Source organism: Coffea eugenioides, chromosome 1 (assembly GCF_003713205.1).
Source record: "Coffea eugenioides isolate CCC68of chromosome 1, Ceug_1.0, whole genome shotgun sequence".
Lineage (NCBI taxonomy): Eukaryota > Viridiplantae > Streptophyta > Magnoliopsida > Gentianales > Rubiaceae > Coffea > Coffea eugenioides.
Window position 1 is genome coordinate 40,169,609 of NC_040035.1, and position 26,228 is coordinate 40,195,836.

Below are 26,228 nucleotides of genomic sequence, written 5' to 3' on the forward strand. Positions count from 1 at the left end.
CTAATTTTGGCAAAAATTTCTATATTTGCGGTGGTGACACTGATGGAGTTATTGTAGTTACAGCAAATAGTGTGCTATAAACACTCTTGCTATGCTGATGATGATGAGGTACTATTTTTCTGTGTTGCACCATAACTTTCTTAAGCTTAGACGGCTTTAATTTTTTACTGTTTCTTGGATGTTTCTCGTTTTAGAAACCTCAATTCCATGATATTTTCTGTGCTAATTGGCAGGTGGGAGGATACATAGCAGATTATGGTCAAGGGCAAACATTTGCAGCTTGTGAAAGGAGCTGGACAAATGGGTCCATTTGACAAGCATCTGAGTGCATTGGCAGCTAAACTGATCTGGTTTTGCTTTGTCATGTGACAATGCTAGTCAAGAAATGTGTTTCTGAGCTAGTGAAAAAATAAAGTATAAAGCCCTACCCCAAGCCGCTAGATCCACCTTTACTAGTAACATGCAGTGCATCTTAGGTAGGTTTTGTACCGTCGCAGGGGATTATTTTTGTCCAACAAACGTTAACATTTTTATAGATATTAACAATTGATAATACAAGAGCTAATTACAAAAAGGGGTAAATACCCCCTATCTTTTCTGACTAAATCTAATAGCCATGTTGGGAAGGATTCTTCCCACTCAATATTCCTAATCAACTTGATTGCAAATTGAGCTAGCAAATGACTACAACCATTTGCAGCTCTGGGAACACGAGAATATGCAATAGTCAAAAATCTGTTTTAGATCCTCAATGTCTTCCAGGATTGTTTGTAAGATAACAATCCTGAACATTGCCTGTGTTAATTTGGCTTACAACACTTTTGCAGTTAGATTGGACCTCTATGTTTGTCCATCCTGCATCTTTTACCATTTCCAGTGCACTTCTTATAGCTAGTGCTTCCTCTTTAGCTGCTTCCCCTCTCCTACTTTCAGTGATTCCTTTCGCTTTCACAATCCCTCCACGCCAATTCCTAGCTATTATCCCCAGCTCTGTTCTTACCATTTTAGCTGAGATTGCTGCATCAGTATTTATTTTGATCACCCCTTCCTTAGGTGGTTCCCAACCATGTTGCAGCTGTTTGTCCACTTCTGATGAAGCATTTGTTCTTGTATCTGTTTCAGTCTCAGCTTCATATTCAGTCCATTCCTGCTGTGCTTTGTCTACTATCAGTTTTGTATCCACGTTCACACTCTGGAATGTCATCCTATTCCTAGCCTTCCAGATTTGCAATAATATATTGACCGTAAGCTTGATTCTGTCCATTCCTTGTTCCTTCTTAGCAGATTGCATCACTGCATCCTACCATCTCCATATGTTACTTTGCAACTCAGTTATCCCCTCCCAACTCACAGGAGCTATCCTCCACACCACTTGAGCCTTTGGACAAAAGAAAAATATGTGCTCAATGGTTTCAGTATCCTCACTGCAGCAATTACATAGGCTGCTTCCCTACCCAATTCTCTTATAGATGGCTTCATTACCTGGCAAGCTATTCTGCTGGCACCTCCAAAAAAATGTTTTAGCTTCATCTTGATGTTTAGACTCCATAGACTCTTCCACACACTGTTTCCTAATTTCCTAACTAGTTTCTGAGCCCAGTTCTATCCTTCGACTCTGAGTCTCACCTTTCACTTTTGCTACAGCATATCCAGTCTTCACTGTATACACACCAAATTTGCTATGTTTCCAGTAGAGTCTGTCTTTTCTTCTAAATAGACTGAGGGGAATGCTAGTTATGTATTCCACATCTTTTGCATTAAACCATTTTTGCAGGCAATCCGTCTTCCACTTCCCTCCCTCTATCAACTCATGAACATGACATAACTGGCAATCAGCAGGCCTTATAGTTAATACTCTTCCATTCTCCAAGCCAAGGATCCATCTATCCTGCCAGATCTTCACTCTCCTTCCATCTCCCACTCTCTTCCACAATCCCTTTTGCAATAACTCCCCCCCTTTGTGGATACTTTTCCAGCACCAGGATGCAGTATTTGGAGGGTTCTTCTCTAGCCACTCTTCATCTTTCATATATTTAGCTTTCAAAACTTTGTTTACTAACAAATTTGGATTGGTAATAACTCTCCATATTTGTTTTGCAAGCAGAGCTAGGTTGAAAGCTTCCAAGTCTCTAAAACCCAACCCTCCTTTCCCTTTAACTTCTGACAGTTTACCCCATCTAACCCAATACAACTTGTTTTCTTTATCCCCATCCACCCACCAGAATCTGGCAATTCTAGCACATATCTCCTTACACATACCTTTAGGTAATTTAAAGCATGACATAATGTATGTTGGCATTGCCATGAGAATTGATTTGATCAGAACCTCTTTCCCCCCATGACTAAGCACCTTCTGTTTCCATCCTTGTAACTTACTGTTTATTTTATTTTTCAGATATCCAAACACCTGGTTTTTAGCCCTCCCTATAGTCATAGGTAAGCCTAGATATTTTCCACTGTGTGCCTCCCTCATGCTATCCAAAGCCTCACTTATCTCCCCTCTTATCTGGTTGGGAGTGTTTCTGCTAAAAAACATTGTCAAAGTTAACTACCTGTCCTGATGCTTGTCCATATTGCTGGAGGATTTCCTTCACCTTCAGTGCTTCCTGCTTACTTGCTTTGCAGCAATAGTGAATCATCTGCAAAAACACAAGTGAGAGACCATAGGGCTATCTTTGCCAATTTTAATGCCAGTTAACTGCTTCCCTTCCACAACTTTCTTGAGTAAGTTAGAAAGCCCTTCAGTACAGATGATAAACAAGTAAGAAGATAAAGGATCCCCTTGTCGAATTCATCTGGAAGGCTTTATATATCCCACCTTATTCCACAATTATTCAGATTAAAGGAATAAGAGACTGTGGAAATACAAGCCATGATCCAGTGAACAAAAGTAGGACAGAATCCCATGTGCATCATAAGCCTTCCTAAAAATTTCCATTCCACCCCTATCACAGGCTTTAGACATATCTAACTTTAGGGTCATGAAGCCTAAAAATTATCACTCTGATGAAGCTATAGATATATTGCACTTTGGCCCGATCAGTGTTGAAAATGATCAAAACATGGTCTAGTGGATAGACTAAAGAAAAGGACGAGATAATTATTATACACACATGTATACTATCAATATAATTATATAACATATATTATAAATATATTAATATTATACTAATATATTATATAATATATATTTATAAATATATAAATATATTATAAAATTATAAAAATATATATTTATAAGGTTGAGAGCAAATTATATAAATTTAGTGCAGAGAAAAGGAGGAATTGAAAAAAATAAATGAGAAAGTTCCTTTGCACTATTTTTTGTTTTAAATTGGAGGTATATTTGAAATTCTTATTTTTATTTGGAGTAAACGATAAAGTTAATGATTGTAGTCTTCAAGTATACTTTTGATCAGCACATGTTGAAAAGCCTAAATTCTTTGCCATCAACTTTACTATATTGACTTTGAACATGACTTGAAAAACACATTAGAGGTTCACAGTGTGAAATAAGCACATCCCATGTCCCACCTTTCTCTTTCTCTTAATAATAAAAAAAAAACACACTTAAAAAAATATAGAAGAATGGAATGTAATGTTTGTGGGGTAAAAAAGTTATTGAAAATTGTATAAAAAAATATCAATTACAAAATTGTGCTTGCTTTCTTGCTTGTGTGTTTGGCTGTATTTTTCCCTAAAAGGGACAGTAACAGTTGGTACTATCAAAACTTCTTTTAACTCGCCCTATATGGATAGTTATTTTTAAGACTTTTTGTAAGAAGATGTATTGTAGCGATTTGATGTATGCGAGATAAGAAGGTGATTAAGAAATGTATTCACGGAAAACTTAAAATTTTTTTTTTTTGTAAAAAATTACAATCCAAACAAAAATTAAACCCATTTAGATAATCTCCTTATAAACCAGCTTGCTTGTTGCTTTAGATTAACCATTTGATATCCATATTCACTAATAAAACCTGTCGAATACATGCATCTAAATAGTTTTAAAAATCTCGAACTAAATTTTATTAAACTAAAATTTTGTTGCATCAAAACAGACACACTCATAAGAAAAAAAAAAAATAAATTACAACCATAGTTCAACAACGTCATCACATACAATTTGGAAATAAAAACATCACTTCAAAGATGGTGTTCAAATAGTCACGACCAAATATGAATAGCAAAATGATACACAATAACTTTGAAGATGGACTCGTGTATTCTTTATTCTAATCCCACAGCATGAAGTCTTGAACATTTTCAAGAACCTAAAAACCTACAAATCAAAGAACATTGAGAAAAATGAGGAGGATTTGACTCTTGTTTTTAGTAATTGCCATCCTATGGCGTAAATTATATAAATACATATGTATAAGTATCGAGATTTTAAGAATGTCTTATTAAACCCAATCTAATTACTTGTTACTGGCTTAACTTTTTTTAATATCAAATTTTAGTGAATAACCCTTTAGTCGTTTAATTGGATTAATCATTGAGTCGAGTATAAATTCTTCCGGATTATTTATTACTAACTTCTACTAATACCATGTTTGTTGGGTTCAAAGAGATTGATATGATTTGGAATGGATTGGAAATTTATAAGGTAATAGTTATAATTTTCTCATATCTAGTGTCTCTGTATCATTTAAATCTAATATTTTTGTGATATGTATGACGATATATTTCATAGATGAAATGATAATTTCAATCAAAAAAATTTCACAAATATAAAATTCTAACGAATAACCCATCAAATCACATAACCGGATCAATCCACAGTACCTAATTTCATTATAGTGCATATTTCACAAATGAAATGATAATTTCTATAAAAAAAATTCACCAATACAAAATTCTACCGAATAACCCATCAATTGAATAATTGGATCAATCCGCAGTATCTGATTTCATTTCACTCGATTCCATTCTATAGAAACTTGCTGTCCTTTCGCAATCAAGAAAATGGAAACGCAAGAAAATGGAAACGTGGGGAGTGCGTGCTGCCTAGTGGACCATATGTGCAGACAACGATTTTGGACTTGGGAAGGACTTTCATCTTCTACTTCCAAGTTTAACCACCATTATTAGCATTCAACATTCAACATTGTCAAGCTGGCCTGGCCTAGTTTGGAGGAGAGGGCCCCTCCCAAGTCCTACAGCAGAAACAGGACAGGGACAATTCTTATTCCAATGCATCTTTTGTCTGTCATCCTCAATAATTCCTTCTAAAATACTCCAGACTTCCAGCTTTGATCAATTATCTGGACATCAACCCTCTTCATATTGGGTGATGATTTCTGTCTCATTCATCTCCAAGCTTTCTTTTTTCCTTAATCAAGCTTAATTACCCCCTTTCTGAAGTTCAAGAAATTGAAGCATCTGGGGCATAGCAATTGGGCTTCAGCTGATTAGGGAAATCTTTCAAGAATCCAAGGCAAACCCTTTTGATGTTGTTCTCAATTTTTCTCTCAGTTGGATAAGCTGTGAGAATAGCTATAGCTATAGCTTTTTAAAGTATGTGCTACTCTTTTCATCTTGAAGAGGTATGAGCTATAGCTTTTTCAGTCTGTACTACTCTCGAGTTCCTGGAGGTTTTTAAAGTTATAGATTTTTTGTTTTTCCTTTATTTGTTGCGGGATTTGCAATTATATGCCCAGAAAAGAACATAGCTTTTGTTGCTGAAGTTTGAAACCTGAAAGGGTATGATTACATTGCTTTTTTCATGTACAAAAGGGGATTTTTATAGCTGAAGTTTGAAGCCTAAAAGAGAATTTGTGGTGTTGTTTCGTCATGTTGCCTGATCAGTGTGGATCTAGCTTGCTTCTGCATCTACCAGATGATGTTCTAATCATAGTCACCAGGTCCCTCACTCCCAAGGATTTATGTAATCTTGGTCTTTGCTGTCGAGGGCTGTGTGAATTAGTGGCCTGTGAGAAGGTCTGGCTTGCACAGTGTGATAAGCTGGGGGTAGTTCCTTATAAGGATCTTAGTGAGTGGAGGAAAGGAGTTTCATCCTACAAGGCGATTTGCCGGTTTCTTGTTGGTGTCTTTCCTCTGCTTGGAATATGGGTTCACCAAAATCCTGAGCTTGGCAATGTAGTTTATGTCATGCCTGGTTTTGTGTCGGTTGTTGGGTGCCGAATTATACCTCAAGAAATTGGACCTTTAGGGATTGAAGATGGCCCAATTTTATGGGCGCCCGTATTTGAGATTCTTTGTGATTTTGAGGGCTCTGCTGAATTTTTCTTGCATGGAAGGGAGAGAGACCATGACTATGTCTATCCTGGTTCACTCAAGGCAGTTGATAGGACTTGTAATGTGCTCTTACTTGAGGTTGAGCCTCGGCAGCAGAGGAATGTGGGTATATTGGCCCACAGCAAAAGTTTTGCCCATGATTTGGATAAGGATTTCTCACGGAAGATTTCTCGGTCGGATAGTGGTATTTCAAAGTCAAACAGAATTGTTGGACACAATGCCTCAATGGTGCCTTTTAGCAGAATGGCATTTGGTGATAGGAGAAAGCTTCTAGACCTTGTCACTGGTCAAGTCCGGCTGCAGGTCCGAGACGCAAAAAATTCACTCCTGTTTCCTCGTTTAAGGGGTGATGTTGATTTATCAGAGGATATAGCAATCCTATCTGAAAGAAGATTGCTGCTTATGCAGATGTATAATCTTGGTAGCAGCCCCAGTGATAGGAAAGCTGGTGCCAGATTGCTGTTGGATCCTACTCAATTAGAAATGAGTGAAATCAGAAAGAATATGAATTGTACACATGGCTGTGAAACTTCATGGTATGGTGATGGCAGCCGGACTCAGTGCATGAAAAAGAAAACTCTTACTGGATATTTCAGGGATAGTTTTAGGCATATGCTTGGGAAATCAAACTCAATTAATGGTAGCCGTGAGACATTGAAAAAGAATTTTTCTTCCGGGGGAAACAGACATGCACAGCTTCATGAGTTTCTGCATTCTGGTGACACAATAGGACTGACGTTACATGCTTCAACTGTGAAATTATCGTCTTACAGGGCATGGCCTAATATGCATGATAGTCGGTTTGCTCTTTACAAGCTGCCCATGCGGGAGCCAGTAGCAGGCCAAGAATATTCTGGTCTTTGGGGAGGTACATTTGGTTGGCCTCCTGGGCGGCCTAGCGAAGACAAGCTTGGAAAGGCTCTCTTTTTCCTTTTGCTCTCTTATGAGAAGTCACAGGGCCAGACTTTACTCATAGCTACCAAGATATTAGAAGGTACTCATTACGTTCTTCATCCAAATGGCTCTGCTATGTTCATAGTCAATATTGATGAATCTTCACTGGAGCCATTTCCTTGGGAGGCTGATGAAGATGGCCGTGTTCTTAACGTAGAGTGTGCTTATAATGGGGAAGGTATTGCAAATGGGTACGGTTTCAGATATCCTGGTTCAAAACCTGGCTCTTTATTTGTGATTCAAGATGGACTGCTCGCTTTTGTATGGAGGGAGTCTAAATCAGTTTTGACCTTACAGAGGCTTAACTTAGAGAAGCTTTTGAAGAAAGGTGAACGGATGCATGCACTACCTCCAGTTTCCAATTTCGCTTATCTGACCCGGTCCTATTCCAATGTGTTTGCTGCCTTCTCTAATTCTGCTAATAGTTTGTCTTCACAAAGGTATGCATTGTGAGCCCCACATTTTTTGCTTCTGTCTCATTCTTGTCTTAAGTTAATTGGAATATCTTGCTTGACAGTATGCCGATATAATTGTGTGTCGACAATCCTATTTTATGTGTTTAAGGTGGCTTATATTGTGTACATGTTTGCCAGTGTGCATCTGTCACAGCTATACCGTTTGATATGTAGTGCTTACTAAGAAACTTACTTTGCTGGCCTTCTACGCACTTTTCTTTGTTGTTTTAGCTGCATATATGGCATTTTTAAATGCAAAACCTTATATTTAATTGACAATTCATCTATGTAGTTTTAGATTACAAACTCAACCTCCTTGTTCGCTCAACCTCCTCCTGCCAAACAAGTATCTATCGCTCTCCCTAAACTATATATGTTTCTTAATCTGTGATTTTGTTGATTCTCAGTCATGTTGTGTATCACTTAATAGTAAAAAATATTTAGCAGGTAAAAAAAAAATGTAGAAGTCGATATTTCCAGGCCAAAGGTGAAACTAACATTTAAGTAATCAGTCAAACCTATCTATAATTCTCACTCTGTCCCATCCCTTTTTTCTTTTTTTGTGTATATCTTTATTTTCCAGACTTTTGATTTTGTAACATTATAATCCCTTGACTCTAATCTTATATTTGACTTCAAATTTGCTTTTCTTCTTCAGGGATCAACAATTAGTAGTAACCATGGGATTCTGTAGTCTGTATATCTGTATTTTCCGCACTCTTTTGATTTTGTAACATTATAATCCCTTGACTCTAATCTTATATTTGATTTCAAATTTGCTTTTCTTCTTCGGGGAACAACAATTAGTATTAACCATGGGATTCTGTAGTCTGCTATTGTCATTTAATTAGATTTGTAGAAGGTGGACACTGCATCTCTAATCAGAAATCTTATTAACTGATTGCTTCGGGTGCTAGAAAAGGAAAAAAAACTAATTGTCCACCTAAAACAGAATATCTTGAGGATCAGAGGAGAGGGGACATAGAGATAATAGGCATAATCGGTTTTCAGAGGCATTCCTTCCTAAATAAAAAACTAATGAAATTGCTGCTAAGTTTGTGTGATTGTCTCAACCTCCTGTATATTGGACAACAAGTTGCTCTATAAAACAAGGGAAAAAATGGATTTCATTTTCCTGTACCTCCAACATCCTCCAATTCTTTGTTGCTTTCTTCTTATTTTCTGCTTCCAAGTGCCATGTTTCCTATACTTTCTTTTGATATGTCTCTAGGGAAGCAAAATTTAAAAAGAAAGTTTAATGCTTGGCAAATTATGGAGCAGGGAAGAATATCCTTTGAGCATTGCTATTGTCTATATTATAACACAATTTAATGAACTTCAACACTACTTTAAGCTGCTGATAAGTTGTGAGAAGTTAGAATCAACAACTTTTCAGGAAAACAGGGTAGAGTAATTCCTTCTCTATCTGATGTTGAATCCTACACATCAGCAATCCACTTGAGGTAGTATAATGTTAACCTTAGGATCTTAAGCTTCTCTAACCCTGTATTACCTTATCAATATTATGGCTTTAAAATGGAATTAAATAGAAATTCCAGCTTTGTCCAGTGCTTAAACTGGTTGCAGTGACTGGACAGGAGAAACTTGGTTAGAGCACAATGAAGTGGTTAAGGATCTTTGAAAAATAAGATATCCGTTGTGTGAATAGCAAATTGTCAAAACTTGAAGTTAAAGAGTGATACTGCATAGTAATTCTATTTTCTTCTTATTAGCAGACAAGATAAAGCAAATCTAACCTTTACTTTATACTTTGGTCGACCTCCTTTTCCCTCATCTTGTCCCGGTTTTTTATAATGATTTAGTGTCTTGTGTTTTATCAGGGCAAAGAAAGAGCACATTAAGGGCTTTATTTTGTATTCCAAAATATAGAAAGTCATCATGTAAGAATTGAATTTAAAGTTGATGATACTCAAATAAAAGGGGTGTATCCCCAGAAATCAACTTTCACCTGTAATATTTTAGAAGTGAGACAACTATTTTTCTGTCTAATTTCCTAATAGCTGCCATGACTGTTTAATATCAGTATATGGGTACTTGTGGCATTTTCTTTTTCCTTTTTTTGGTGATTATTATTTCTTAAAGTTTCGATCATTACACTCTTTTCAACCAAGGCTTTACGGTTTACCAGATTGAATCTTAAGATGCTTTCTGTAACAACTGTTTTGAGCATGTGTGGTTGTTGATTTGGATGGAGTACTATAGGTACAGTTATGTTGGTGTTAAATTTGGGAGTGTGAGAGAAGATGATATTGAGGAATTGGAGAGAGGAAGTAGTCCAGATGATGGAGAGAGAACTGAGGGTTCTCTGCAAGGGGGGAAGAACTATGGTTGAGAGAGGGGGAGAGATGAAGATATATGATCTTATTTAGAAGTCGATCTCTAAAGATTAATTTTTCTATCTAGCATTAAAAAAAAAAAGAATAAGTGTAACTATTTTTGTCTATATAATCCCTCTTTTGCCCTTAAGTGGCCTTCCATTGGGTTGCTTAGGTTTCCTTTACCAAGGTGAGAATCTTTTTGAATTCTTTCCATGATGAGCATTTTTTCCCTTCCTTAAAGCAATGCTTAATAGTAATTTTGGTACTGATTCTGGTTGAATTACTCCCTTCCTTCCAGAGTTGGCGCCAATAATTAGAATGGAATGAGACCTTTTCAACCACGGTGTTTGCTATTGTGTACATTTGGAATTTTTACCACGAAAAAGATACCTGTTGGACATAACCTGCTGTGCATGACAACTATACACTGAAGAACATAGTGGTGCCTGCCATAATCCATCATCATGGATTAGTGGATTGATGGAGGTACTGGCATTTGGAGGGAAGGGAGCAGGGTGGAAGGGAGTGCCATGGATGGTGGAAGGCAGTGAGAAGGATAGGATTGGGGGGTGGGATGAAACTGGTCTTTGTCATAATTAGCTTTAGAGTCGGGAAGAAAATTGAGAAAAGAAGAAAAGCAAAGGTAGGAACAAAAAGAATAGAGAAAGGAAACATATGTGAATTTACATTTATGATAATAGGTTCGAAGTAAATTCTTTTAAGGCTTTTTAGTGCTATAAAAAATTACATTTAAATTCTGAGATTTTATAAATGAGTCCCTGCATCATTTTAGCAATTTAGCCTTCACCCAAAGATAAACTGTTGAAAAATCAATAATAAACTGTATAGGATCACAAACATTAGAAACTGACTAGATAAGCATCAAAAGATGGAATTGCCTCACAATGCTGACCTTCATTTGTACTAGTGTTTAACATTTTGCAAAGTACCACCTGTTTAATCAATGAATTCCTGGTTTCTTTTAACACTTTAATCTTGAAACATGTTACTCAGAAACTAAGAGGTATATCAGTATCTGGAAAGTACTTCCCAGGGCTTCTTTTCGAGTTCTAATGTACCGGTCCTCCTATATGCAGGTAATGTCTTATACTGTAAATTTAGCATTGCCAACAATTCTGAGACAGCTTTGATTACTGTTGTTCAAGATATGCAGCAAAGACGCTGATGCATGTAATGTATTTAGGGCAGGGTATGATGCTATTTGGGGTATGAGCAAATGCCAATTCCTGTTATACTTTAATGAAGCAATTTTCCAGTTGTTCTATGGTTGTCTAGATTAATAGCGCTGATTCTTCAAATATGTTAAAGTAATATTTAGTTTCGAGAGCTTGAATTTTTGGCATTGAATGTAAAGTCATCTTCTTTTACATCGTGTAGGTAATCATGGGTACCGTGCATGCTAGAGTGAAGTTGATTAAGCTGCAACATATCTCTCTCGGCTATATTCTGGAAAGGCAACGAGGATATACAGATAGTTAATGACTTCCAAAAGCACTTACTGATGTCGAGGGTCTACTATTTTTCGTGGGACATCATAATAACATTGAGAAGTTAAGCTGACCAGTACAAAATTCCCAATCTTGGTAGTAATACATAATTTGGTATCTGTCAATACAATCTTCCGTGTATTCTTGCATTTGTTGGGGTGTCTCCTTTGCTTTTGACAAGAGCTCCTAGTTTGGGAAGGAAGTTTGCTGTTAGAGAATGGTAGAAGTTCGAGTTTGTTGATTTTTCAGAGCACATGAAGGTGCTCATTCTGTACGTCTTCTAGATGATCAAATACAGTTGAGACAGAAAGTACCATGATGTAGATGTTATCAGAGTGACAATTCTGTTGAGATTTATATGTATACTTTCCAGAACAAAGTTGTCAATAATATGCTGCTCCTTGATTTTGCAACACTCATAATATTCCCCACGTTTGAATTGTGGACCATTATGGATTCTGCCCAGCAGTTATAGCTCAACAGCTGAAGGTAGGCCTAAACAGCCTTCCTCCGCTCTGCAGTCACTTTACTACCAAGATTAAGTCTTCTCTTCATTGTTTAATTACTTTCATGAACTTTGGTACAAGACAAAGCCCTGTTGAATTCCATTGGTTTCTTCACTTTACTTTCATTGTTGACAGTAGAAACCTTCAATAGTGTAGATGTCCTATGCTAGCAGCAAGATACTCAGGCCCAGGTGATAAAACCTTGAGAAATGATACCTCTGAATTAAACCAAAGATCAGTAGCTCTCTCATTACTTCTGTCTGAGAACTTAAAAACACTCTTCAGCTGAACGTAATTATTTTTATCACCTAAAAGATAATTATTCTCTTTGCTAAGCAAAACTAATTTCTCTTTTGCAACTTGGATGATTAAAAAAAGTTGCCTGCTCGGATATTACATGTCCTCTTTAACAAAAGATTGGGGATTTGGGGGTTTGAAGAAAAGTTACACTTAATTGAAATGAAAGGATATGGTTGATGTAGTCTGCTATAAGAAATTAGCAAATGCAAAGGTAATTAAAGTTGAAGTGGTAGATTGCACTTGATCCAAAAGAAATATGGAACATGCAAAGATAAGGTATAAAAAAGAAAAGGGAAAAAAAGCCAGCAAAGAAAAGCAGTCTTTGTTTTCATACATATAAATATCATGGCATGAGATGATGGCAGGAATGTATATGCTTGCCCAGCTGCCACCAAGGAGAGTACCAATATTCTTGGAGGAGTATTAACAAAACAAAGAATAGTTCCACTTTAGCCATGAAAGCTGCAACAAGAGAATTAAACTAGTAAAATTATACGCTCATAGAACATGAACAGATAAAGCAATCATGGTTAGCTGTTTTGCCTTTCCCACAAGTAAAAGTAATAGGAACATGTCTTTTTACAAAAGAAAAGCGGAAGGTATCAAACAAAGAAAGTGAAGATATAGCTAGTAAGAAAAAAAAAGTGTATGTATTAAGTGAAAATTGTATTAAAAAGTTATATATACATAGATGAACCGACTGGCTACACATCCCATTCACCACAGGAGTCTTTAGAAACCAGCTAATCAATATACATGTATCTTGAGTGAAGAAAGCAAGTCCAAATTCTTGAATTTACTCGGGGAATGGAGGCTGCTGCACCTGCATCTCTCATGTATGAAGAAATTGAACCACTAACTGAAACTGTGGAGGCAAAAGATTGTGACACCATTCTTCTCCATGTACCTGGTATATATAGTCCTTTTATTTCGCCCCACCCCCCCCCCCCCACCTCCTCACCCTAGTGGGATTTTCTTCTTCCTTTTTTCCTTTTTTTTTGGGACTTTAACACCTGTTTCCTAACATTTTATGCTTAATTGCTATGAACCATTTAATTAGCATATGACTTCATGTTCTTTTCTACTTCGGGAAATGTTATGCACTGTTGGATTATTCTTTATGTGAAGGTTTTTCATGTTCACAATATGTATGCTTGTGAAATCTAGTTTTGACAGACAATGTCCTCAATGGACTGTAATCTTCCTGCAATTTAGCTGATTATCTTGTTTACCAAATCTTGTGAGTTGTGATTGGATATATGCTACTCTTAGAGGCTAATGTATTTTGATCAACCCCAACTCAGTCTCTTACATATATTACATTTGATCTTTGACATATTTCTCCTGTATTTCTATACAAGAAGATAGAAGATTGATATCAGCTTTTCATGTGGAGCAAACAAAAAACTAAGATGAAACCTGCTATGGTTTCTACTCTTTGATTTAATTTCATTATTTTTGGAGTATAGAGTGAATTTTACTCACTTTGCTCCCATGTCCAGTTCATTCTGATATTTGAAAGGTTCACAAGTACTTTAATTCAGACCATAGAAACTTACAAACTGAATCCGGCAGGTTTCAGAAAGGAGGAACTGAAGGTCCAACTGACTTCAGTAAATACTGTAAGGATCAGAGGACAGAGAGAGGATGAAAACAATAAAACTATCAGCTTTCGGAAAGATTTCTCTGTTTCATCTGATTATGATTTAACAGAGTTAGTGCTAAGTTTGAAGATGGCATCTTGTATGTTAGACTACCAAAAGTCACCGCTCCAGAAGGCAAGCAAGATAGCAAATTGCCTATCCCTGAGCCTCCAACACCTCAGACTCCTGCAGACAAGCCAGAATCTTGGATGCCTGCAGATAAGCCACAGCCATCCCAGAAGCCTGCAGATGAGGTTGACAAAGGAACTAATGAAAATGCAAATGGATAGAAAATTACATGAGGACTGCACTTGATCTGGCAGCAAAACTGAAGATGTCAAGGAGAGTAAAGAATGTGGTTTTGGTTGGTTTTTTTGGTGTAGTACTTGGTCTATACTTCCCTAATTTCATCAGGTCTTTCTGGAGGAAAGCTCAAGACTGAGGCTTATTTATTGCTGTCTAGTGGTTGCGCTCGTGCACGACAATTGCAGTTTTATCTTTTTAGTTTGCTTTTTTGATTGATTTTTGAGTGGTTTAATTTAGTTCTTTCATTGTACCGATTGGACATTAAAGTAGAGCTTACAATTTGGACAATAAAGTCTTGAAACATGTTAGAAGGTATAGCAAAACTGAAGTAATTGAAGAAAGAAAGAGAAGGGCAGAAGAAGAGAGGTTAAGACAAGAATTAGCTCCATGATCAGATGCTCTGCCTCTGCCTGACATGTTTGATAGTGGAAGGGCCAAATGACTTGACTGACTGCATTCGCCATACCACTGTCCAGGAAGGCGAAGCTCGAGGCATCTAGCAACAAATTGGTGCGAACATGTGTTTGCAGAAACATTATCCAGTCTTGACCAAACCAAGGAACTAGAGCAACTGCATTTGTAGTGACCAAACCACTACTAGCGCCATGGTTATTAAACTCCTGATCCTGCTGTTACGATCCTAATTCAAAATTTATGAATTCGATCACGACACTAGTAGGATCATTAGAGTTTGTAGATTATAGTTAGATCACTAGAAGATTAAAGATTTAAATACATAGTATTTGAACCAAGAGATATCCTAATAATTTGAAATTAAAATTTTTTTTTATCTGATGAGTTTGTATCATCTACACTTGGCTAAAGTTGAATCAATTTTGGAGTGACTTGAACTTTTGTATTATTGATTGTTCGAATTAGATAAACAGATTGATGGAAGGACAAAAAATGAAAGACAAAAGAAATATCATGTTAAAAGGAAAGTCAAAATGAAAAACAAAAGAAATATGGATTAATGAAAGATCTACGTCCCAAAAGAACGCACCAAGTAAAAAGATGAAACGGGAGAAGTACTTTGTCATGGTAGATGGCAAAAGATTCTTTTATGGAGTGAGAATTTAGAAGTTGTAAGCACGAAGATTTTTAGAAGTTATGTGATGTTTAGCTGTTTAATTTGATATATAATTGGGTGGTGAGGAATTTATAATCGTAAAGAAGTAGTTGTGTAGTTTAAAGAGTTGGAGTACATCGACAATTAAGCAGTTAAGATTTAGTTGTATACATGATTATTGGTTAATAGTTAATTCGAAGGATAAAATTGAAATCACAAAAGATGGCACTAAATTGTTTACATCAAACCAAACTCCCGCTCTTGTTTTATTATTGTAGAGATATGATGATAGAATTAAAAATCCTAGTTGAAGAAATTTATTTTTTTGATGCATTTTTCATATCTATTTCTATGTGTTCATGAATTATAAGCATACAATTGAACGAAATGTTGGCTGTTTGCATTTTTAGTAGGGTTGTACGATTTTATGATTCCACTAATATAGAGTTTTGTTGCCATTATTTCAATTGACTAATGGAAAATGTTTCTTTAATAAATGTTTGGAAGGTGCTTCGTTGAAAAATATTTTCTATTCAAAGCATTGGACTTTAATTTAGACAAATTTTGATGTCCATTTTGTAATTACCACAAATTTCAGGGGACAACAAATGTGATTAACTCAAAGTGTGCAAGGGTGACAGAGAGATTAAGCTCTAGCATAAATGTCATTTAGCTTGAACTTAATAGATTTCCATTTACTCCCAATACTACTGGTAATTTCATTAAAGGACTTTATTTATGCTTAATCCATCACATAGATTGCCAGAGCTATTAGAATTATAAGGTTTTCCACAAATCACTTATCCAAGCAAAATCACTAAATTTTCTAATTGATATAAAATGTGGACACGAACATTGCACTAGTTAGGTTCGGGGAACACTCATATCTCTATTATTTTTCCAATTCTGTCAAAGGTCCTACGTTACTGATTTTTTGTAAAGATAGGGGACTAATTAATATTTGATGATAGATGAAGGATCACATTGCTAAGAATGGAGTTAAAAAATATATAATTTTACTAAAACTAGTAGTACAATTATACCCTCAAGGAAAATGAATTGCTCAAGCAATCCCGTTTTGGCTCTTTGCCTTTCCCCTCAAGGAAAAGTAGTGGGAACATGCCTTTTCCCGAGGAATAGTGGAAGATTATCAAACAAAGAAAGGGGAGATGTAGCTAGCAAGAAAATAAAAGGTATATTTGACATCAAAGGAAACTCAAAATGTATAAAGCCCTGATGAAAAATGGATGTATAAATACATAGATTATCTGACTTGCTGTATATTCAATTGATCATAAAAGTCTTTAGAAACCACCAAATCCATACAGATACATATTTATATATATTTATAAAAGAAAGCAAATCCAAAATCTTGAATTTACTCGAAGGATGGAGGCTGCTGCACAAGCAGTTATCAAGGATGAAGAATTTGCACCATTAGTTGAAACTGTGAAGGATAAAGATTATAGTACCATTCTTCTCCATTTACCTGGTATACTCCTCATTCTCTTAGATTCATTCTTTTCTTTCTTTATTTTTGGCTGACTATCCTTTTTATTTCTTTTTTTTTTTTTATCAACCTTAATCTCTCACATGTATTCAATTTGATCTTCCAACACATTTCTCTTGTATATAAGAAGATTGATACCATTTTCCTGTTTGAAGCAAACAAATTAATTCAATGAAACCTTGAATGCAAAGTATATTTTGCCTTAATTTCCTTTGATGAGTATTCTTTTCGGATATTTTTTTGGGGCAAACAATCAGTAAAGTTTTTACATGTATTGTGGAACATTTGCTGTCCCTTAAGTATGATCTTATCTTGGAATCTGAGGATCATCCAATAATAGCACCCAGATAAATCACATGCTTTCCTCCTGTGTCCATTCTAGTCTGATTCATGGAGGGTTCACAAGCACTTTTAAGTCTTGAAATCTTACAAACAGAATTCTGCAGATTTTAGAAGGGAGAAACTAAACGTCCAGCTGACTGCAGGCGCAAAGTTGAGGGTCAGTGGAGAGAGAGAGGCTGAAAACAATAAAGTTATCCGCTTCCAGAAAGAATTTCGTATTTCATCTGATATTAACACTAAAAAAATTGCTGCCAAGTTTGACGGAGGCATATTGTACGTTAGACTACCAAAACTCATCGCTCCAGGAGGCAAGCAAGATAGCAAATTGACTATCCCTGAACGTCCCACACCTCAGAAGCCTGCAGATCATAAGCCTGAATCTTTGAGGCCTACAGATGAGTCACGAGGATCCCAGAAGCCTGCAGATCATAAGCCTGAATCTTTGAGACCTACAGATGAGTCACGAGGATCCCAGAAGCCTGCAGATGAGCCACAACAATCCCAGAAACCTGCAGATAAGTCTGACATTTCGAGGCCTACAGATGAGTCAACAGTATCCCAGAAGCCTGCAGATGAGCCACAACAATCCCAGAAACCTGCAGATAAGTCTGACATTTCGAGGCCTACAGATGAGTCAACAGTATCCCAGAAGCCTGCAGATGAGCCACGGCAATTCCAGAAGCCTGCGGATGAGGCACGACCTCAGGAGACTGTTCAGCAAAAAACTGCAGACAAAACCAGTCCAATAGATGGTCCATCTAAGCAGACTGATGTTCAAGATGTTACTCAGAAGAAGCCAGAGAAAGAAGAAGCAAAGGCTGCAGATATGAAGGACAAAGGAACTAGTGAAACTGTGGACGGAAGTGGAAAAACAAGTGTAGATAACTACAACCAATCTGCAGTTGATCCGGCAGCAAAACTGAAGATGTCAAGGAGAGCAATGGATGTGGCTGTGGTTGTTCTATTGGCTGTTGTAATTGGCCTATACATCATTAATTGCCTCAGGTGTTTCAGGAGGACAACTGAAGACTAAGGCTAAGATATTTGCTGTATCGTGATTTGCGCTTGTACTTGTGTTTGTATAATTCTGGATCAATACCTGTATTTTTCTGACCCTAGAAATGAATAAAAGATTCTAGAATTGCATTTCATTGATTACTACCTGCAGTAACATCATTTTTTTTAGTTTGTTTATGTTATTTTTTCTTGGGGGGGTTAATTTAGTTCTTTCAAACGTCAAAGTAGAAGGCTTAGAAGTTATTGGACAAGAGAATCTTTGAAACGTGTTGTGTCAAGAAAGAGTAGCAAAACTGAAAGAAATTATAGAAAAAAAAAGGAAGGGGAGAAGAAGAGAGCCCAAGACAAGAATTAGTTCCAAAATCAGATGACATTGCAATCCTGGTTGTGGATGCAGGGGTTGGAGCCGCAAATCACTCCATCTTGTGAAGATCTGAGGCTGAAAAAGCTTTTTTAAGAGAAATTCATTGGGTGCTTTATAGAGCAAGTATTATTGTTGCCTTTTTCTTAAACCTTTAACCTGCATCTTCTCTTATTCATCTCCAGATGCTTCAACCAAAGCTAAAATTAATTTATAATGTTAAAATTGTGTTTAGGACATAATTAGTTATTCTATGAATGAATTTTATTTTTGTTTCCATTAATGTCTAATTGTGTGAAATGCACTTATATGCATATGATTAGGAGCGGATTGTTTAATTGCATGAAAAATATTAATATGATAAGATTATTATGGTCATTTTATAGGGTCGAGGTAGGCAAGTATAACATTGAAAATCTGTGAAATTGTCATGGACTTGGAGGGAGGTTACTGAAACTATCCCTTTCTTTTAATCACTTCCCCATGCAGTCGCTGCTGACAGTTTTGTAATTTTACTTTTCACTTGCAACACTCCCACGTGCAAAGAAGAGGCAATAGACAGTTAAAATCTTAATAAATTTAAACAGAATAAAGTTGTTATTTTGATGTACAAATCTTCCATCTGGAGTTGTTTCATAACTAGATTACGAAACAAAAAAAAATTAAATTGAACTTTCTTGTAATAGGATTAGCCAAAAAAATCATTAAATTCTGAGATTTTAAGGACAATAAATGACCCAAATCACTTGAATATTCGATAATCAGTTTAGAAATAAGCACCCTAAGGTGGAAAACCTTAGGCCATCATGGGAGAACTAGCTAAAATTAGTGAAAAGATTGGTCCATATGATACAAAACTCCCAAGTCATAATTTATTTATAGAATATAATTGAGATTTTAAAGTTATCTTCTTCTTTTTTTTTTGACAAAAATATCATAATTTCATTAAAATCTGTACTAATGGCAGAAATTACATCATCAAACATACACAGATATCAAAGAACAGATATAAAGAAATAGAGCAAAACTCTTCTCCAATTCTCGTCCCAATCAAAGAAATTAAACTTTGGTGTCAATGTGGATTAACTAGGAATTAGAATAAATGTCCTGTAAAAAAAAAAAAAAAATCCATCTAAGAATGAGTACTCCATCTCTTTCTTGTGTTATCTTATCAAACATAAATGGTGATATTATTCATCTATATATTGACATGAACAGAAAATGAGAAGTGTTTCAACAATCGAACCATTTAAACCTAATAACGGATTATATAATTGATGCATCGGACCTTTCACATAGAAACATCAAAATTTACATAGAAAAAAGGAAAGGAATTAACACTTGAATACATAGAAACATCAACCCTAGGCAACCTGCTTTAAAACTCTCCAAAAACCCTGGAAATTTAAGCAGGAAAAAACCAAAAAGGAAGTGAATTAACACACTTAATCCTTGAAACATTTATAGGGCAACTTCTCCCATAACCTCCCCAAAAAAGAAAACATAAAATTTGTTCCCTTTTCTAAAGATTGAACATGACCTTGATAGCGTTACTGCCACGAGCACTCGTCTCAAATGCATCTACAACCTCCTCCTGAGAGAAGCCATACCTATGGGTTATCAATGGCTTCACATCAATTTTGCCACTGCTCAAAAACTCAAGGCATTGAGGCCATGTGTTCTTGTAGCGGAATACCCCAAGAATATCAACTTCCCTGTTAATTATCAACACAGAAAAACCCCATCAATCGAGTTGTTTCAAAACATTTGCAGGAAAAAAAATAATATGCCAGATGCAAAGTTGATAGAGAAAGTTACACAAAAGTAACTTTGGAAAACATATTCGAAATATTCCAATACAAACATTTTTCCAAAAGAACACTTATCCAAATAAACACCAACCTTGCTGCAGCTGGGGTGAGGGGAATAGTCATATCACAGTGTCCCATTCCCACAAGGCAAACTTTGCCACCACTTCTCGTGGCAGATAGAGCTGTGCTCATAGTTTTGCTGAAACCAACACAATCTAGGGTTACATCGATGCCAACTCCTCCCACTGCCTTTTGGATTTGTTCCACCTCTTTCTCAATATCCTTCCATATTGCCCAAAAAAAAAAGGATAAAAAAAATTGCATTAAGACATAATTAAATTGGATTAATCTTGTATATTGGTTGGATATAGAAGCATGTCATCTAATCCCAAATTGAATTTGAACTTTGATTTTATATAAGTGACATGCATCCACACTGATTGAAAAATATACTGTCAGTCCATGCAAGATTTATTGTAACGTGGGACAAACCTCAGTTTTGGTTGAAACTTGTACCGTCGCAAATGCTCCAAGCTCTTTTGCGACGGACAGACGGTTGCGATCAACATCAACAACGACAATTCTTGGAGCACCAAATGCACGAGCAGCTAGCAAAGAGACGAGGCCAATTGGTCCTGCCCCCATCACCAAAACATTCGTCTCAGGGCCAATCTGAGCACGACGGCAAGCGTACACACCCACACTTAATGGTTCACACATGGCCCCTTCCTCCAAGCTCACATTGTCCGGCAACTTGAAACACAAATCCGCCGGATGCACAATCTATTGGGAGAAAGAAAATGTTGCAAAAATCTTTAGTGTTCAACAAGACAAGGCTGGAAATCAAATAGGATATATTACCAAGTATTTTCAACAGGCAGATACCTTATTGGCAAGAGAGCCATGGATTGGTGGGGTGGCGAAAAATTTCATATCAGGGCAAAGGTTGTACCGGCCTTCTTTGCAACGATCACATCGCCAACAACCAGTTCCGGGTTCGAGTGCAACGCGGTCGCCGGGGGCTAGTGTTGTCACCTCCGATCCAACTTCATCTATGATTCCAGCGCTCTCATGACCAATTACCATTGGTTCTTTCACAAGAAAGTGCCCACAACTCATAGTCTAGGAATATATTTTCGTTATAAGCATTAAGATTAATTTTTTCTACATTGACAACAGTATTAAAAATTTCTATATAATCAAATGTCAGACAACTTAAAATTAATCGTTGCATATGAAATACAACAAGGATTTGTGTATTGCTACAATGGGATCAGTGACCAAAAGCTCCCAACAAATAATTTCATAAGTTTTAAAGCACACGAAATAAATTGGTGACTGGACAATTCCTCTTATATAAGGGATGTCAGCCCTTTAATTTTATTGATAAATGTTTATACAAATAGAAAAAAAAAAAGAGAAAAGAGAAAGTTATAGTACCATAGTTAAGGGGGTTTTACCTTGAGATAATGAACATCACTCCCACATATACCAACAGCTTTCATACTGACCCTAACATCACGAGGACCTGGAACAAAATTTAAAAAAAAAAAAAATTAGCCAAAAAAAAAAAATGAAACAATGCATGTTCACAAAAAAGAAAGGAATAATAGACTGGAAAAAAAAAAACTTTTCAATATCTTCACCTAATAGAATTTGGGAAGGACTTGCTAAAATACTGTCATGAACAGATTCTCATGGGAAAGTACTAATTAACAATAATTCATCTGGTAAATTAGGAAAGAACAGATTCAAAAGAACACAAATTAAAAGTATCACCAAATTGAAAAAAAAAACAAAGAGATGAATTACCAAGGGCAGGGAGTTTGTATGGCAGGACTCTGAGATCATTAACACCATATAGCCAAGCAGCCATGTTTTCTTCACAGCTACCCATATTGATCTTCTTGATTTTTTTTTTCTCCTTTTTTCGTGTCTAAAAAGCTTTAGATTTTGGAAGCTAGGAAAGTAGGAATTATGCAAGTAATTGAGAATAATAAATGCTTGGGTTACAACATATTTATATATGTTTTGAATAATCTTATCCGGAATCCTATCGTACTTTTAAATGGATAAATTTACTTTACCTTTATTCTAAAGTAATCTACTTTTTGCTTTACATTTTTATCTTTTGCTCATCATCTCATATTTATATAGATGATTGAGGTGCCCTTTTTTCCTTTTCTTTTCTTTTCTTTTCTCTTCCTTTTCGAATCCAATTTATTCTCCAAATAAAGCTGGATTCCGATTCAAACTATATCAATTTCTCCTCGTCTTGAAAAAGAAAAAAATAATAATTTCTTCTACCAAACTTATCGTACTGCTGCAAATAGGGGTGTGCATTCGGTGCAAATTCGGTAATTCGGTGCACTGAATTCGGTGAATTCGGTTATTCTACCTGTAAAAATTTAAACCGTTTTCAATTTCGAATTGGGCATAACCGAATTCATTCTGCAACCGATTTCAAATTCGAAAACGGTAATGAATTCGGTTTAACCGAATTCATCTATGATTTATAAATTATTACTGATTTGATCCTTAAATTTATTCATAATTGAACACATTACTTATGTTCTAATCATTTTGTGGTTAAATTGGCATTTATTTGATCACTTATATCTAGAATCCTTAGTCTATGATTTAAGAAACACATAAAAAGTGATTAATTTAAACTAGAATAAACCTTAGACTATACAATGATTGATGATAATTTATGAATTTATAATTTACAATGATTAATTATAAGCAATATTAGTTAGTAGTTACAATGAATTTATAATTTACACTGATTAATAATAAGTAATATTAGTTACAAACTTACAAATTACAATGATTAGTGATAAGTTATATTAGTTACAAACTTATAATTTATTTCAAATCAAAATAAAGACTTATTTACTTACACATGTTATTGTGAAAGTCAATACACTAATACATTGATTTGCAATTCACATACATTCACTTCCAGACACTGCTTAGTTGTCTTGTCTATATTTAAAACCTTAAGATTAGTAAATAGATAATATGAATTTTAACTTATTTGATAACTTATGCCTAAAATCATTAGTCTCTGATTTAAGGAACACATAAAAAGTGATTAATTTAAACTAGAATAAACCTTAGATTGTACAATGATTAGTGATAATTTATGAATTTATAATTTACAATGATTAATAATAGTAATATTAGTTACAAACTTATAAATTACAATGAGTAGTGATAAATTATATTACTTACAAACTTATAATTTATTTCAAATCAAAATAAAACTTATTTACTTACATATATTATTGTGAAAGTCAATACACTAGTACATTGATTTGCAATTCATATGCATTCACTTACACTGCTAACTACTTAGTTGTCTTATCTATACTTAAAGTCTTAAGAATTAAGATTAGTGAATAGATAATATGAATTTTTATGTTAAATATGTAGAGTACACTAATACTTGCAAGTTAGAGATTACGCATTCAAATATTCAATAATTCAAACATGAATGATGTATCAAATTACCAATATCTAAATTTAATTACTAATTATGTTTATTGTTTAATATTTAGTATTATACATATATGTATTAATTATTATCTAATTCTAGTCATGTTACTCATGTATAAAATAATAAGTATTATAGTTATCTTATATTGTTATGTATTACTATATATTGGTATTATTATAGTCATATAACAATTAACAAATACTAAAATAATATATTGTACATTATTATATATTATTATTATTATAAGTACATGATAGGATGATAAATTGATAATACCATATACTAATTATTATTAATAGCATTTACCTATATAATATAATAAAGTATTAGTAGTATATACTAATACTAAATAGCATTTATCTATATATTATATAATTTTATATACCAATTTGGTAATTCGAATGCGGTAATGTGGTACCCGATTTCAATTACCGAATTTGAATGCGAAATCGGTTATTACCTTATTCATAATCTCATTACCTATTTCATACCATATTAGAATTCGGTGAATTTGGTACGTACCGAATTTGTACCAAATTACTAAATACCCGATTTCAAATTACCGAATTGAATTTGAAATCGGTTATGAATTCGGTAAGAACCGAATTTGCTCACCCCTAGCTGCAAATGGGGCACGTCAACTAACGGCTCAGTTAGGGCTGCAAACGAATCGAGCCGCTCGCGAGCCGCTCGAGTCAAGCTCGAGTCGAGCTCGAGCCGGCTCGAGTCGAGCTCGAGCCGGCTCGAGTCAAACTCGAGCTCGAGCTCGAGCTCAGAATATTAAGCTCGTTAGCTCGCGAGCCGACTCGCGAGCTTGGGTATATATATATATATATTTTTTTTTATTTTTTTTTAATAATAAAATTACGTATATTATATATATATATTTTTTATTTTTTATTTTCATAGTAAAATTACGTATATATCCTTAATATTTTATTATTTATTAAGAAAAAAATATTATTTTATTTATTTTTTTAAAAATAAAATAATTATTTTTTATTTTTTTTCGAACTCGAGCTCGAGCTCGAGCTCGGCTCGACTTGATTCGAGTCGAGCTCGAGCTCGAAATTTGCCGGCTCGTCGAGCTCGAGCTCGAGCTCGAGCTTGGTAAAATTTAGTCGAGGCTCGGCTCGATTAGCTCAAAGCTCGACTCGGCTCGGCTCGTTTGCAGCCCTAGGCTCAGTCATATGATTTCCCATCACCATTTTTTTAAAGTTGGATTCTACCTCTGTGCATGAAGGCACAAGATAAAAGATTGACCACATGTTGTTTCATCTTATAGAGTACATAATTTAATTTCAACTTTTAAATTTAATTTCTACACGTGACATATATCTAAAATTGATAGTGTAAAAAAAAATTCTACACTAATAGTATATAAAAATTTAATTTTTTATCTTATAATCCTCGTCATCTCTTTTACACGATGGAGTGATGTTCCAAATTCAACTCGCATCATGTATATATATATATATATATATATATATATATATATATATATATCTTTCCTACTTAGCTTAATGAAAAAGTATGTAGTTACAACGTGCTCTAAAAATAAATGCCAGCTTGCTAATCTTTTCATCTTTCTCTTACTATCCACTAATCCAAGTAGCTTTTCCATAAACTCCTTCACTCGGCCTGTCTTTCAAGTTTCAAACAACAACCTAACAAATTCTCTATTTCAAAATTTCAAAATTTATAATCTGGATTATCCTTATCAGGCTAGTCTTCCTTATCCTATAGGTTTGTTTAGTTGATTACCCTTAATATCTCATTCTAGATTTGTTGTATTATTATTTTTTCAATTATCAATAAGCTTCTTGAAACAAAATTCTTACTCGTGCTTATTTGACGCTTTCTCATCTTCAACAAGTTACAACTATGTAAACCTCTTATCTTCATCGGTCAAAATCTATTTTTTCAAATCAAAATTTCAATATAAAGGTATCCTTTTCATCTTAAGTTCTATTTATGTGCTTTGATTATACAATCATCCTTATTAGTTGTCACAGATTGCATTGCCAATATATAAGAAGGTTTTATTTATTATTTTCTGCATAACTGTGTTACAGATTTTCTCAATGGTACGTACTGGCTCTTTTACCATATCAATTTCATAATTTCTTCGTTGTTCTAGGTTTTTCAAATTTTGATAATTGATGTCTTTTTTTTTTTTTAACTTTTGAGCTTATTTTTTGGTTAACTTTATATGATGATTTACTCTTCCTTTCATCTCCCAAAGGATGGGGGGCATGTCAAGGACCATTGTTTGTTTTTATTTTCTGCAAACTTTACCTAAGTCTGCACAAAAGATATGTCATGTTGATGCAAAAGGCATAAA

At 35.0% G+C, this 26,228-nt stretch overlaps 4 protein-coding genes across 6 annotated transcripts; 3 read left to right on the top strand and 1 right to left on the bottom strand.

Annotated features, from left to right (window-relative positions):
* The first annotated feature begins 5,186 nt into the window (after positions 1–5,186).
* On the top strand, positions 5,187–11,932 carry LOC113764667 (F-box protein At5g39450). 3 transcript variants are annotated; one of them, XR_003467676.1, is made up of 3 exons: positions 5,187–7,655; positions 11,107–11,236; positions 11,408–11,932. XR_003467676.1 is itself a non-coding variant. In XM_027308642.1 (2 exons), exons 1-2 carry the CDS (start codon positions 5,797–5,799, stop codon positions 11,409–11,411), a joined length of 1,863 nt encoding a protein of 620 aa, XP_027164443.1. In that variant the 5' UTR covers positions 5,188–5,796; the 3' UTR covers positions 11,412–11,932. The 3 variants fall into 3 exon arrangements, 1 of the variants encoding a protein (XP_027164443.1); XR_003467667.1 differs by lacking the exon at positions 11,107–11,236 and adding an exon at positions 11,024–11,106 and having other exon boundaries at positions 5,189–7,655; XM_027308642.1 differs by lacking the exon at positions 11,107–11,236 and having other exon boundaries at positions 5,188–7,655.
* A 1,129-nt stretch (positions 11,933–13,061) lies between these two features.
* LOC113772560 lies at positions 13,062–14,281 on the top strand. Its single transcript, XM_027317186.1, has 2 exons — positions 13,062–13,233; positions 13,899–14,281. The coding sequence occupies exons 1-2, from the start codon at positions 13,131–13,133 to the stop codon at positions 14,279–14,281; spliced, it is 486 nt and encodes a 161-aa protein (XP_027172987.1). The 5' UTR covers positions 13,062–13,130.
* Positions 14,282–16,647: 2,366 nt separating this feature from the next.
* LOC113779289 (translation initiation factor IF-2-like) lies at positions 16,648–18,351 on the top strand. The gene is made up of 2 exons (XM_027324841.1): positions 16,648–16,833; positions 17,298–18,351. Exons 1-2 carry the CDS (start codon positions 16,731–16,733, stop codon positions 18,224–18,226), a joined length of 1,032 nt encoding a protein of 343 aa, XP_027180642.1. The 5' UTR covers positions 16,648–16,730; the 3' UTR covers positions 18,227–18,351.
* A 1,468-nt stretch (positions 18,352–19,819) lies between these two features.
* LOC113763740 (sorbitol dehydrogenase-like) lies at positions 19,820–22,355 on the bottom strand. Its single transcript, XM_027307652.1, has 6 exons — positions 22,195–22,355; positions 21,843–21,910; positions 21,268–21,504; positions 20,875–21,165; positions 20,474–20,664; positions 19,820–20,286 (listed from the first exon to the last, which is right to left on the bottom strand). Exons 1-6 carry the CDS (start codon positions 22,277–22,279, stop codon positions 20,094–20,096), a joined length of 1,065 nt encoding a protein of 354 aa, XP_027163453.1. The 5' UTR covers positions 22,280–22,355; the 3' UTR covers positions 19,820–20,093.
* Positions 22,356–26,228: the final 3,873 nt, after the last annotated feature.

Coding starts and splice junctions, on each gene's coding strand:
- LOC113764667 (XM_027308642.1), top strand. CDS start 5,797: ATGTTGCCTGATCAGTGTGGATCTAGCTTGCTTCTGCATCTACCAGAT.
- LOC113772560 (XM_027317186.1), top strand. CDS start 13,131: ATGGAGGCTGCTGCACCTGCATCTCTCATGTATGAAGAAATTGAACCA. Junction 13,234..13,898: donor CATTCTTCTCCATGTACCTG/GTATATATAGTC, acceptor TGAATCCGGCAG/GTTTCAGAAAGGAGGAACTG.
- LOC113779289 (XM_027324841.1), top strand. CDS start 16,731: ATGGAGGCTGCTGCACAAGCAGTTATCAAGGATGAAGAATTTGCACCA. Junction 16,834..17,297: donor CATTCTTCTCCATTTACCTG/GTATACTCCTCA, acceptor AGAATTCTGCAG/ATTTTAGAAGGGAGAAACTA.
- LOC113763740 (XM_027307652.1), bottom strand. CDS start 22,279: ATGGGTAGCTGTGAAGAAAACATGGCTGCTTGGCTATATGGTGTTAAT. Junction 21,505..21,842: donor GTGATGTTCATTATCTCAAG/GTAAAACCCCCT, acceptor ATATATTCCTAG/ACTATGAGTTGTGGGCACTT. Junction 20,287..20,473: donor CTCACCCCAGCTGCAGCAAG/GTTGGTGTTTAT, acceptor GATAATTAACAG/GGAAGTTGATATTCTTGGGG.